Raw genomic sequence first — 14586 nt, 5'->3', positions numbered from 1 at the left:
TTGGCTACGTGTAAATGCATTGTTCTGTGTACTTTCTTTATGTTCTAATATAATTAATTTGTTTCTAGATGCTGGCATCACCATCAACATCAAGTCAGCTGTCTCAGTTTGGGGCAAGTTTATACGGGCAACAAAGTAAGAATTTTGTATTTATTCTGAAATACTTTAAAGAAAAAAACAACAACTGCCAAGTAAAGAACAGCCAGTGCTGCCCTTGTGGGTTTGTTCTAGGGTTTAAAAGGAAAGATACTTAATTTTTAGTGTTTCTTATTTTACTTATATAATAAAATCTCATTATATCAGACCTTTCTAATTCAAAATTTGTTGTTATTTGGATATAGGTTAGGTTAAAATTCATTTCTGCATCTTTTATATCTATATATTCTTTTGCAGTAATTTTGAAGAAGAATTTGCTAAACAAATTAAAACTAGACATCCATTCTTTTTTCAATTAGAGGAAGTTAAAGGGTTTTTTGTTTGGTCAGTTGACTAGGTTGTTTGTGGTTTTTGGCCTTTTTAATAATGTGAGCCCATTTACTTAGCAGTTTGTCAAATGTTCTCTTTGTTTAGCAAATATTTCTTCTTTCACTTTAGCTCAGTCTAGGTATAGAATCAATGTTTTTGACTCACAGTTTAATGCATTTTCCATATGCAAGGTTTTATTTCTTATTAAGTACAAGAGGCCCGGTGCACAAAATTTGTGCATGGGTGGGGGGGTGTCCCTCAGCCCAACCTGCACCCTCTCACAATCCGGGACCCCTCGGTAGGGTCCCTAGGCCTGGCCAGTGATCAGGGCTTATTGGGGCTTTCCTTCCCCTGGCTGCCAGCAGCTGGCCCCATCCCCATCACTGCCACTGCTTGTTATCTGTGTGGCACTGCTCCCCCTCCCCCGTCTTCGTTTTCGGGCGACAGGTGTGGGGTGTGATTGCTTAGCTGGCCTGGGGCTCCCTCTGTGAGGCAATCGCTGGCCAGCCCGGCACACCCGCCACAGGGTCGCTGGCCAGAGACCTGGGCCTCCCTCTTTGGGGCGATTGATTGTGGGGCTCCGTGATCAGTCGCCCAGCAGAGGGAGGCCTCTCCTTCCCACCCCCCAATTGATTGCCCTGCCAGCGGGTGGCCTGGGCCTCCCTCTTTGGGGTGATGATGGGGCCCCCGACCAATCGCATCGCACCTGCCTTGGCTGGCCTGGCGCCAGTGCATGTCATAGCATGGTCATCTGGAAGGTTGTCCAATGGTCATTCTGCTGTTCGGTTCGGTTGATTTGCATGTTACGCTTTTATTATTATAGATTGTAATACTTTTATAGCGCTTAGCACAGTGCCTGGCGCATAGTAAGCGCTCAATAAATGTTAGCTGTTATCACAAAAATATTTATAATTTTAAATTATAAAATCTTCCTATTTTTAAAAATTAATTTTCCAAACTGTTATATATTAATAATATTTTATCATCTCTGTTAATGTCAGAGACTGCTGATCTGTTTATGAGAGGGAGGAGACTTAAAAGGAATAGAAGTTTGCAGCATAGATTACAGAATAATAATAGAGAAGACAGTCTGATGGCTAAGTATCTTAACTAGCTTCAAATAAAAATCAGTTATTTGATTTTAAACTCTTTTCCAATATAATAAAAGGCAAAGTTTTTTTAGGTATCAGAATAGTTATCATACCACTTGATCCTTGAAACTTCTTTTGAAGGTTAGTAGGGGGAAGTGTTTGTGTTAGAAATATAGTTTACATCTCCTTTTTTCTTCTTCTTTTGTGGCCTTTCTCTTTTGCTATGAAACAAAATTTTGTTAATAAATAATTAGTAAATAATATTAATAGGTACTTATAGATGTTAGCAGTTTTCTCTAAATTGAGAACATATTTAAAGAGCTTTTTATAATAGAAAAGGTGTTGCTTATTTACCCTCCAGTGTTCATCATAGCTGTTGGGGAATATTATTAGCTAGTAATTTCTTTCTTTTAACCTGTGTTTTAGTATTAAACATACTGCTTTCACCTTTCTGGTAACCCTTAGCATAGAAATAAATGCCTAGTTATTTTAAAGCTGCCCTTTATATCTGTAGAGAACTGTGAAAAACTTACTTTGTTTTCTTTTTAAAGTCCACAGTTTTGGATTAGAGAAAAATTACATTTGAGAAACTAAGGTTATTTTATGAAGAATGGCAATTATTTTACAACATAATCAGTTATATGGATTTTAAAACTCTGATCTAATTTTTTTAAACCTGCAAATGTGAAATTGTAATTGGGCTAAGCTGTGAAATGGATTAGGTTTTAATTATAGTTATTTTATTGCTATGATGGACATTTATTGACTTTTTAATTTGTGTAAATCGTGCTGATTGTTAAGGATATACAAACATTAATAAATGAGCAAAGTTATTTTTATTAGAAAATGTATTTTAAGGTACTTATTAGTTTAAAAACAAGTCACATATGACATGTATTTCCCACTGGAGGTTAATATATTAAATGGCTATATTCCTTTAGTATTGGTGAAACAGCATTTTTAATGCATGGCTCACTCTTTAACTGACATTGTGGGCATTAATTAGTCTACAGAAAAATCGAACCTTAGATCAGTTGGTACTAAAGTATTTCAAGTCAGGGTACAATTATTTCTTTCCAGCATATAAATTTAGAAGCTACAAATCGTAAAAGAAGACAGAGCCTGGAATCCCAGTCTCTGTCAGTTAGCAGGACCAAGTCAAATCATTTAGCTGGTAAGTAGTCTGAACACATACCCTGTTAGAGAGGAAAACAGTTGCTACCCTGTGGGGTTTCAGGGCTAGGTTTAATAGTATAACCAAGTCAGAATGATGAAACTTGAAGGGCTGACCTTAATAAAGGACGATGAAGGAGAAGGAAAATGTAGGTGGGAGTATATTACTGATGCTTGTCTTATGGCAATTAATTGTAATTTGCATTGGTCTTGCTATAACTAAAAGTTCTTTTGCCTCCCAGTTTGTATTGAGTACCACCATTAACTTTATATTCAGATTGTCGAAATTCAGTAGGAAGTTGTGCCATTAAAATGGAGTTCTGTCTTTTTTGTGTATTCTTTTTTTTTTAATATATATTTTATTGATTTTTTACAGAGAAGAAGGGAGAGAGATAGAGAGTTAGAAACATCTATGAGAGAGAAACATCGATCAGCTGCCTCCTGCACACCTCCCACTGGGGATGTGCCCGCAACCCAGGTACATGCCCTTGACCGGAATCGAACCTGGGACCCTTCAGTCCGCAGGCCGACGCTCTATCCACTGAGCCAAACCGGTTTCGGCTTTTTTGTGTATTCTTAATGATTAGAGAGAGGTGATAGGAGGAGAAGGAAGAGTGCTCTCTCAAAAACTGAGACTCACTGAGATTAAACAAAGGAAGAAATTCTTCTTGGAATGGATACAGAACTGCTTAAACTTACATTTTGTCAGGTTTGGGTGGAAGTGGTTGCATAGTACATAAGGGTACCCAGAAAATTATTGTATCCAAGTAACTTTTCATCCAGGAGTTCATGAATACTATGCACCAAATGATAACTATGGAAGCCAGTAAACAGAATCTTGTATTCAAGATTGCATGATGTTCTCTACTTCTTTGATAAGATTTTAGGTATACTTTACAGGTTTCAATATGCCTGGTCTTTCTGAAGCTATCTACTACATTGGAATGAACAGAGAACCAGGAATTAATTTCTCCTAGATATTCAGTGCATTGAAATTAAGTGGCAGTATAGCTGGAGTGACTTTTCCTTACTTATTAAGAAACTACTATTTACTGGGTGCTTTCTGTATGCCTGTTATCTTAAAGGCACCTGGATAAACTAGCTCTCTGGATGAATCCATTATACACATTTGTATCTGAATTTTCAGAGGATCCAGACCTGTTGCCGGGAACGGAAATAAACTTGTCTTTCTGGAATCTGAACTCCTAGCTTGAGAGCAGTGGCTTAGTCTCATGCTTTCAACAACATCTCTTGGGCCTCCTGTTTTAAGAATACCTATGTGAAGGCTACTTATTTTATAGAGAACCAGAACACAAGTAGGGCGGTTCAGATGATGCTATTGACAGTTAGTATGGCAAGGGACACATTTTGGTAGCTTCAGGAAATTGGAGGACCATTTAACAGGTACTTGAATTAAAACTGAATCCTCTGGGAGTTCTTACTCTCGTGAAGCACATTACAGATGGGGATATTGACATTTATATATAAAATATTAAATAACAGCCTCCAGTGCTAATACATAGGTTAAAAGGTATGGCATGGACAGACAGTTTGAAGAGAAAAGCACAGTAAGTTGCAGTGGAAAGGACGGTTTCAAAAAGGAGATAGGAAATGAGTTTAACAAGATACTCACTGAACGCCTACCATATATATGTCATCATCCTAGGTACTACAATGTGTAGTAGAAGAGATCATTCTCTCTTATGATATCTCCATGTAGTGTACATACTGCTGTGGTACATACATGCATTTATTTATTGCATGTCTTCATTGCCTTTGTTTCCTCAGTACTCTACATGGCAGGCACGTAGTAAATATTTGTTGAATGATGAGCAAGATACGGTCCCTACATATAATACAGTAGGATATGTACATGTTATTTTACTACCAAGTGGAAGAAGTACAGAATTTAATGGATATATCAAAGTCAGGAGTAATCACATATCTTGGAGAAAGATCAGGAAAGGGTTTACAGTTGAGGCCATTTTGACATTGGCTATCTGTGAGACTAAATGTAGTTGAGTAGTTGTTTGAGTAGTGTAAACAACATCCACAAAATGGGATATATTAGGGAGTGTTCTATTTTATTAAGGCAAGGTAAACCTATTAGACTGTTACGTTGGTTTCAGCTAAGAAGTACAATTTTCACAATTCAGTATCTTTGCTACTTTTCAAGCTCAAGAATGCAACTATTGCATACAGTACCCGCCCCCCCCCCCCAAAAAAAAAAAACAACTATTTTTTTGGTGAAAATGATTACTTCATTGGACTACCTTATTTTATCTTTACGTTTAAGATTTTATAGCTTCAGCCCTAGCTGGTTTGGCTCAGTGGATAGTGTCAGTCTATGGACTAAAAGTCCTAAGTTCAATTCCAGTCAAGGGTACATGCCCGGATTGCAGGCTCCATCCCCAGTAGGGGGCATGCAGGAGGCAGCCGATCAATGATTCTCTCTCATCATTGATGTTTCTATCTTTCTCTCCCTCTCCCTTCCTCTTTGAAATCAATAAAAATATATTTTTTTAAAAAGATTTTACAGCTTCAGCTTTTTTTTTTTTTTTTGAAGTTTAATCCTTACCCAAGGATATGTTATTGATTTTTTACTTGGGGGGTGGGGTTAGAGAGGGAGAGAGAGAAACATAAATTGGTTTACTTGTGAATGTGCCCCAATTGAGGATCGAACCTGAAACCCAGGCATGTGCCCTGATTGGGAATCTAACCTAAAACTTTCTGGTGTATGGGGCAACCCTCCAACCATCTGAGCCACCTGGCCAGGGCCAGTTTCAGTTTTAAAAGATCATTTTGCTATGTAGAAAATGAACTGGGTGGAGGCGGAACAAGTAAGGCTATTACTATAGTAGTTCAGGCAAGAAAAATAGAATGACTTGAATGAGTGGTGGAGGTGTTTAGAAGTGGTCAGATATTTTGGTGGTAGAGCTGATATGATTGTTTGATGGTGGGATGTGAAAGACTGGGATCAACTATGGTTTCTAAGGTTTGAGACCTGTATTACTTTGTGAATATCTGCCACTAATTCATAATGGAAACTTAGCTTGTGGAAGAGTACAAAGTATAAATGGGAGTTTCGCACATCTGTTCCACAGGTAGGGTGCTGGCTGCTGTAAAGATCCAGCCAAATGTTGTCTGGGACTCTCAGCTAGTGCTAACAAAGCAGCAACTTCTTATATTTGAGGATGCTGAAGTCAGTTAGCTCAAACTATGCTTCTTGTCTCATACATTCTAAGATGCAGAAGCAAGCCTCCTCCTCCAGGCATATCACTTGTGTCCTCATTTCATACATCTTGCTGTTCTCTCAGACTGAACTGTTACAACATTTTTATCCCTGATTCCCCATCACCACCACCAAATACCTGGCTAGGTCTCTTTCATTAATTAATTCATGTACTGTCTCCTCTAAGAAACATTTTCTGATCATCGTATCTATTCTACTTTCACCAAGTTAGTCTGAGTTGGTGGTCCTTCCCACACACATCCAAGCATACCACACATATACTGCATGTAAACACCTCAATTATAGCAGTTTTTATTTTTTAACTAGAGCCCAGTGCATGGTGGAATGAAATAGGAGTTAAGAAATTGGGTCATTATTTTTATTCATTATTTGTGATCTTGGGCAAGTCACTTAATGCTTGATATTAGTTCGTCATATATAACTGTTGGATGATCTCATCTATAACTTAGTTGAATGATGATCTCTGGAGATTTTTCTGTCTCCAAGATCTTTTGATTTTAATAAAAGAAAATGAGTAATGAAATAATGTTAGAGGGAAGATTAATTGGCTAAATGCAGGACAGTTTGGGGGTAAGAAGATGTTTGTCCTTTGTTGGTGTGGGTAGGACAGGTGAGTTCATAGGGGAGGCTACTTGCTTTGGGAATGGAAAGGAGAATACTTTAAGAAGGTCTCTTGGATGAATTATGAACTTCTCCCCTTTTCTTAATACATATTTCAGGAGACTTAAAATATGAATATTCAAGGATTTGGTTGCTGTAATTGATTTTTTTCCTTATAACTTATATTTTTATCTTTAGCCAAACCTTGAATAAAGAATGACATATCTTGCCATAAGTATTTAAGGGATGTGCTCTTAATTCAGTTTGTGCAGTGGAAATAATTCATGGAAACATTTCTTAGATCATAGGCTTTTGGATTTCTGAAGAATGATTAATAAAGAATTCAATTCATTCTTTGATTGTTTAGCAGCCTGCCAAATATGTAGTAGCTTTGTATTTAGAATATGTTCATATATTCCTCCTAACATTGTATTACTTTATTTATCAATCTGTCAAAATGAAAGAAAAATTTGGTTTAGAAAAGTTTTAGAGCTTTTCTTACTGCTTTTTAACAGTTTTTCGTTGTTGTTGTTCATGTTTTATCCCTGTTCTGTAAAAAAAAAAAGGGGAGTAAATACTTTCTCTGTAGGATTGTTATAAGGAGGAAAACAGATGAAGTAGCATAATGTTTGACACATGGTTCTTAGGTGTGTGATAAATTTTAATTCTACTGCCCTCCAATATATAAGCTCAGGCATACATATTTATATTTATCTGTTGTAGTTATTTTATGCCAAAAAAAGTTTATGAGCTAGTTCTTTCCCCCAACCCCCCTCTTTTTTCTTCAAACTTACACGTATTCTTCGTGGTATAATATTTTGGAGGTGATTTTCCATCATTTTTTTCTAATTATGCTAGAAAAAGAGTGAATTTTTCCCTCCTCTGACCCTACTCAGTTGTAATAGTTTGACTTAAGTAACTCAGATTTAATGACTTAGTGTATTTTGTTTCCTAAAAGTAAATCTTTGTATATTCCTATTCAGTGATATTCTTTATGTCTTAAAGGAATTTGATGTTTTAAAAATAACTCAATTCTTAAGTATTCAAGGTTTGATGATCCAGTGTGAAATTCATGCCCTTCTTTCCGTTCTTTTGATTATTTTATACCTACCTCATTCAAAGTACATCTCAGACCTTTTGAATTTATTAGCTGTTTTTTGTTAAATTAAGCATGTTGAAGAAAAAATAAAAGTAAATGCTAGTCTTTGAGTTTCTTTATTTCAGAGTCTTCCTCCACTCTGAGCACTATAAATTAACTCGTTTGCCAATTCCTAATTGACTACATAACCTTACCCATTCTTATTTCCTTCTCTTAAGGTTTTTTGCTAATGTTCAGATAATCTCATATTTCTTAAGTTATAAATTTTCATAATACAACATAGAATAATTTGTATATGATGGGTTGAAGTAAGCAAATCTGGATGGGTTTTGTAGGGCTTATTAATTATTAGAAAAAAAGCCTGAGGGTACTAGATTTTTGTGGAAAGTGTATGTTTATAGTGAAGAAGCTGTAAAGAGAGTGAAAAGGAAAACTAGAGGAAAGAAAACTTGACAGATATAGAGAAAAGAGGGAGAAAGAAAATGGAGGGAAGAGAACAAGAGATGAAGGTTTAGAAAAAGTTTGAAGAAACAGAAACATTCAAAAATGGGAAAAGAAAGCAAGAGAAAAAACACAAATTTATTAGGCTCTCATAAGGGTACTAATTTAGTGGTATATTGGGTTCCTAAAGGGCTCTAAACTCTTGTCTTGGCTCTTTGGTTCACCTTGGAGAAGTCAGTTAACTTATCTGAAGCTCAGCTTCCTCATCTGTAAAATGTGAACTTTGGACTAATCTTTAAGGTTCCTTCTGGCTCTAAAATTGTATATTTCTTGTTTGTCCTTTGTCGGTTTGGGTAGGACAGGTGAATTCGTAGGGGAGGCTACTTGCTTTGGGAATGGAAAGGAGAATACTTTAAGAAGGTCTCTTGGATGAATTATGAATTTCTCCCCTTTTCTTAATACAGATTTCAGGAGACTTAAAATATGAATACTCAAGGATTTGGTTGCTGTAATTGATTTTTTTCCTTATAACTTATATTTTTATCTTTAGCCAAACCTTGAATAAAGAATGACATATCTTGCCATAAGTATTTAAGGGATGTGCTCTTAATTCAGTTTGTGCAGTGGAAATAATTAGTCACTGAGAAAAACATTCCTTTGGGAAATTTGCAGCTATAGCTGACTTTTGGACAACATATTTGGGGAGAAGGATGTAAGCTCCCTGAGGATAGGAGCCTTTTGTCTCTATTTTGTTCACTGCTATATCCCCAGCAGCTGGAACAGTAAATGTTTAGTGAGCTATGTGAAAATTATCACTGGGTGGTTCGTTTCGGGAAGCATCTAGTGGGCCTAGGAGAAAACTATGTGCTTGAAAGAAGGAAAAGACTGATTTCTTCTGAAGTTATCTTATATACTTATATAGGTTGATTTTTAATATTTTGTTCTTCCTTATTTTGTCCCAGATTCAGAGAAAGTGCTGCAGGTAGTGGTATACTCATCACAAAACTTATAGTGATCAGACATATAGTAACTAAATCAACATGTAATCTAGGCCACATTTTTTAAGTTCTCTTCATGTGACTTAAAGAAATACAGAACCAAGCTTGGGTCTTCATGGAACATGAGTGAAAAGAGTACACATAGATTATAGTCATTATATTTAAGTTGTATACATTGGCTTCATTCAGTTGAGAAGCAAACTTTAGGCTGAGTACTGAGGCTGGTAGATTTAAGGGAAATTTTAATAATCCACTGGTATCCCCCTAGATTAGAAGGTGGTACATAGTTATGCCTAAAGGTAAATTTTATAAAGATATTTGAAAGAAACATTCAGAATATATTTTCTGTTTTTTTTGAGATCATAGTTTCAAAATATGCAGGTTGTTGCAGTTTTTGACACAAAATTAGACCAAAAGGGGGTGGGGGTGGGGGGAGTCACTTTAAATCTCTAGCACTTGTCATCTACTTATTCATTAGCACTCACTCCCTTTTATCACTTTTATTTAACCTCCAGTTAGAATAAGTTTGGTTGACGTGCCATTCCACGTAGACAGAAACAGAAAGCATAAAAAAGTGTGTGTCAGGAAGATGGAGGCAATGGGCCATTCATTCATAGACAGATATGATGACAAGTTAGAGCTGAACAGTCTTACTTTGAGAGATAAAAGGGGGGAAAATAAAAATCTAGCACATTAGGTATCCATAATAATTATTCTGAGTCATTAAGAAAATAATAATTTGTATTTTATACTAATAAAAGGTAGGAATTATGTCACTTTTCTAAAAAGCTTATTCCAAACATTTATTTTTTAATGTTTTACATCTGAATATTAAACCCTCAGTAGTCTTCAAAAATACACCTATTGGAACGCATTTATTCCTACATCTGGCCCCAGGAGTGCTACTAGATAAATAGAAGGTGATCGTACTTTGAAATTTATTTATTTTTAAAATATATTTTTATTGATTTCAGAGAGGAAGGGAGAGGGAGAGAGAGCGAAAAAAAACATCAGTGATGAGAGAATCATTGATCAGCCACCTCCTGCACACCCCACACTGGGGATTGAGCTGCAACCCAGGCATGTGCCCTACCTGGGAATTGAACCATGACCTCCTAGTTCATAGGTCGACGCTCAACCACTGAGCCATGCTGGCTGGGCTACTTTGAAATTTAAAAAAAAGTTATATATATATATTTAAAAGTTTTGTTTCTTGTAGCTATGTCAGGTTGAGTTTAATCAGTTGCTTACATTTTATGTTGGGTTTGTAAAGACTATAATATTGAGAAGTATGTATGTATAAATAGTGGTAAAAAGACTTTCTGAAATGCATTTTAAAAGGATCATATAAAAAAAGTTACTTCAGCAAAGCGAGGTTAAATGTCTGTGTACTTCAATTATTTAAAACACACGATTGAAAATTTTTCAAAAAGCATATTTGTATAAATTGTTTTTATTGAACATCAATCATCTAATTTGTCATTGACAGACATAGCTTATTGTAAAATAGAAATATGAAAGCAATATCCATTTATAATACTACTAAATTTCAGACCAGGACATTATTTTTGTTAAAATCAGAGTCCATTTGGAGTGAATTGAATATATTCATTTAAAATTTGCATATTATATTACATGTTAGATAATTTTTAAATGTTTTAAATTACCAACTCCAGAAGATGGATAACAATTTCATTCCTGATGGCAATGAATTTCCTTCTTCTGAATTTTTTTAATAGGTGCACTAGGCCTTCCAATGAGGGGGATGAGCAACAATACCCCTCAGTTAAATCGCAGCTTATCACAAGGCACTCAGTTACCGAGCCACGTCACGCCAACAACAGGGGTACCAACAATGTCACTTCACACGCCTCCATCTCCAAGCAGGTATTTATTGGTGGACCAGCATATTTCTCAGAATGTATCTTTGTAGAGTAAGCAAGCTTTTCAGTTTTTCATAAGTTAACTAAATGATTCAGTGCCTTTCACTGAAGAAAAGAAAGTTGATACCCTCTGCTAATTTTATTTCATTGCAAATTGATAAGTTTAGTTTAAGATGTTTTTATCCTGCAGCTAGCATACTGGTTGTCAGCTGGTGGGTATTAAGGTTTAATTACCACCAGGGGGGCTTTTCCAAAAGCTAGCTCTCTTCCTCAAAGGAGGATATGCAATTTAAAATCACTCCTTAGATAATTCTGATTATTGCTCCCACACCACACATCCATTGCCTCTAGTGAGAATAAAATAAAACAGATTACATAGATGATGCATATTAGTATAAAGAAAGAAGGATGACATACATTTGGAATGAAATTCTAATATATATATATGTGCAATACATTTGTATTATTTTATGTTATAGTCACAGTAATAGTTCTCTCATCTTAGATATCACCGTATATCAGTTCCACTGTAATTTGCCCTGGTTGGTTTATGTACTTTGGCTTTTTTTTTTTTAAGGGTAGAATGGCTGGACAAAAGAAATTAATAAAAATTAGCAATGCAATTTGAAAGTATATTTGAAGTTCTAGGATTAGGTCAATTGATTATTTACAGAGAATTTTAATGAGTAATTATAGAGAGTTTATTTAGTATAATGGACTTCTTTTTCAGGGGTATTTTGCCTATGAATCCTAGGAATATGATGAACCACTCCCAGGTTGGTCAGGGCATTGGAATTCCTAGCAGGACAAATAGCATGAGCAGTTCAGGGTTAGGTAGCCCCAACAGAAGCTCGCCAAGCATTATATGTATGCCAAAGCAGCAGCCTTCTCGACAGCCTTTTACTGTGAACAGGTAAGATGTTTATTGATACTGTGTATAATTGTCTTTCTGGGTATTTTCAAATTTGCCTTTTCATATTCAGCATTCTGTTCTTGAGTCGTGGCTTCTGTCTCATAAGTGTTTCATCATATATTTATGACCAGAGATTCTCTTTCTGTTACACATCACAATTTTAACCTCTCCAAATTCAAGACACATTCTTTTGAAAATCAGTTTTATTTTAGAAAGTACATTATAGCTTTTTATTGTTGCTCTTAGAAGAGGATTGTTTTTAGGTTGCCAGCAGGCAGATTTTTATTGGTATGTTTTTCCTCTATTAAATGAGGACGGTCACCTGTGCGTTAAGAGACTTGTGAATAGGACATATTTGACTATTACTGCCTTTCTTCACTTAGGCTTTGGTTAATACCTTTTCAATTGAAATTCAATTTCGTACTTACTTTGGAGACTTTCTGAACAAAGGCTTTCTCCGACTATATCTATAGTATTTGAAAATTGTCATGTCCTGGGATTTAAAACAAAAAGATGAACTCTTACACCTTTTCATGCCTTTATCTACAATGTAAGGCTTTCTTGGGAAGATAACATTTAAGTTTGCCAATATTTTTTAAATGGGGAACTCCAGGGAAAAAGAGGACCTTGCTCTAGTTGTTTTCATCATACCCAGTTATTTCACTTTCTTTTATCTAGTACTTGTAAAATCTGAGTTAAAGTAGGTTATTAGGACATTTTCTTTTTAATCTTCATCTCATAAGCTTCAATTCTTACTTTTACTTAGACTTGAGAGCATTTCTTTTATAATCATACTGCTTTTTTAATTTTAAGTTATTATTTGTAAAGAGTTATCAAAATTCTCATCTCCTTGATAGCTTCCTAATCATGTAATACTTCTTGAGCTTTATCACATCTTTCCCCATTCTTATAGTATTGTTCATTGAATGTATATTTAAATTTTTGCCTTTCCATATTTTTTTACATTTTAATTGTCTTTAAAAAATAATTTGTTTATAAACTGTCGATGATACTTTGTATCTCTAAAACCCTGCTTATTACTATTGATGAGTTATATTTATTATAGAACGTTTTCATCTCTTAGCACTTATTCAGTGTTTGAAGGTACCTATATCAGCAATTCTAACATGCTATTATTAAACCAACATTTCTATAGGCTTTCTTACTCTTCTCTGAAGTATTGTTGTTGCACAGCTGCATATTTTATGAAAATATTGTTTGGTCATAGTTTTTTAGACATAGGCAAAAAAACAAGACACCTATTATCTTCAAACAGTTTAACCCTACTAAGAACATGGATACACTGTCTTTTATTAGACTTTTTGATGTTAAAAATTCTTACTATCATTGTAGAATTGGCATTAATTCCTTTTGAAATTCTTTATTACTTCTGGCCTTGCTTTAAGTTGAGTCTTATTTTTTGCTTTGTTTTTCCATGTTTAGGCTTGTGCAAAAAAAAAAAAAAAAAAGAAGGCACTTATAACTATTTACCAATTATCAATTGTTCATTAATTTTTAAAATTGATGGGGCTACAGGAAGATTTTTTTTTTCTTTTAAGTATCTGAAAGATAAACTATATTTAAATAAGAATGATGTGTTTTAGAACACTGACTTCAGTTAAAGAAAAGCATCATTTACTTCAGATGAACTAAATGTTTGAGTGCCTATTTCCTCCTGACACTTAAGGGCAGATTATGCACAGTTGAATATGACGTGGACTCGGTTTATGAGGAGTGTATATTCTAGTTGAGGAAGAAAGACTGTATGAAAAATCTTTTATGGACAGTAACAGTAGCATACTTTCCCAGTAGTGGAAGAAAAGTATTCAGGAACAGTGGTGCTACACTAAACTGCGTAGTTTTGAGGTTAGTTCTGCCAGTATATCCAGTAAGTTGGTTCTCCAAGAAGACTAAATGGTACCCTTAATCTTTGTTTTCTTCAAGACTTATAAATTTTTTGTTTTTTAAGTCATCTGTGTAAGATGTTTGGTTCTCTGTTGTTCATGGAAGGTCTTAGGGAGATTTTAAAATAAAATTAAAGAATTAAACTCAGGAAAACAAAATTAGTATTTGTTTTAGAACATATTGTTGTTTTATATGAGGAGACCAAAAGTATACACTTTTGTTTATCTTCATCTGAAAGTTAGTGTTCTTACTGTATATCTAAAATTATTTTCTATGTACCCAGTATGTCTGGATTTGGAATGAACAGGAATCAGGCATTTGGAATGAATAACTCCTTATCAAGTAACATTTTTAATGGAACAGGTAAGCTTATTCTGGAGATAGTACCCTATAAACATATCGTAGATCTTTGAAATATAAAGCAATTGAACATACTGGTCTTAAAATATTACAGGATTTTTTTGTGTGTTAAATTGATAGAATTTAATTTAGTGAGAATTTGACAAGAATAGGACTTAATTCAGTGAACAGTTCAGAGATATTTAAATATATTTTTTCACTTGGCATGGTAATAGCATAGTTTCATAACTTCACTATTATTTCCTTAATACCTAGAGGACCCTAAACATTAACTAAGCCTTTATATATGCCTCTGAATCTTTTTTGCTTCAAGAACTTTTCCTATCCTCAGTCCCGTCACCATAGTCTAAACTAGGTTGGGTGGTATGGCATTCTAGCCAGTGAGACCCAGAATGAAGAAATCTT

General features: G+C 34.9%; 1 protein-coding gene across 4 annotated transcripts in view; it reads left to right on the top strand.

Annotated features, from left to right (window-relative positions):
• The window catches only part of CNOT2 (CCR4-NOT transcription complex subunit 2), a 117854-nt gene that overhangs the window by 83569 nt on the left and 19699 nt on the right, over positions 1 to 14586 (top strand). For 2 of the 4 annotated variants that reach the window (XM_081083298.1, XM_081083299.1), the window contains exons 4-7: positions 69 to 135; positions 10860 to 11007; positions 11734 to 11916; positions 14105 to 14184. In XM_081083298.1, coding sequence (XP_080939424.1) covers positions 69 to 135; positions 10860 to 11007; positions 11734 to 11916; positions 14105 to 14184 — 478 coding nt within the window. The remainder of the gene's footprint in view (positions 1 to 68; positions 136 to 10859; positions 11008 to 11733; positions 11917 to 14104; positions 14185 to 14586) is intronic. The other 2 variants (XM_081083300.1, XM_081083301.1) reach the window with 1 other exon arrangement.

This window comes from Myotis nattereri, assembly GCF_964212035.1.
Source record: "Myotis nattereri genome assembly, chromosome: 2".
Lineage (NCBI taxonomy): Eukaryota > Metazoa > Chordata > Mammalia > Chiroptera > Vespertilionidae > Myotis > Myotis nattereri.
This window is presented reverse-complemented; position numbering and strand designations above follow the sequence as displayed.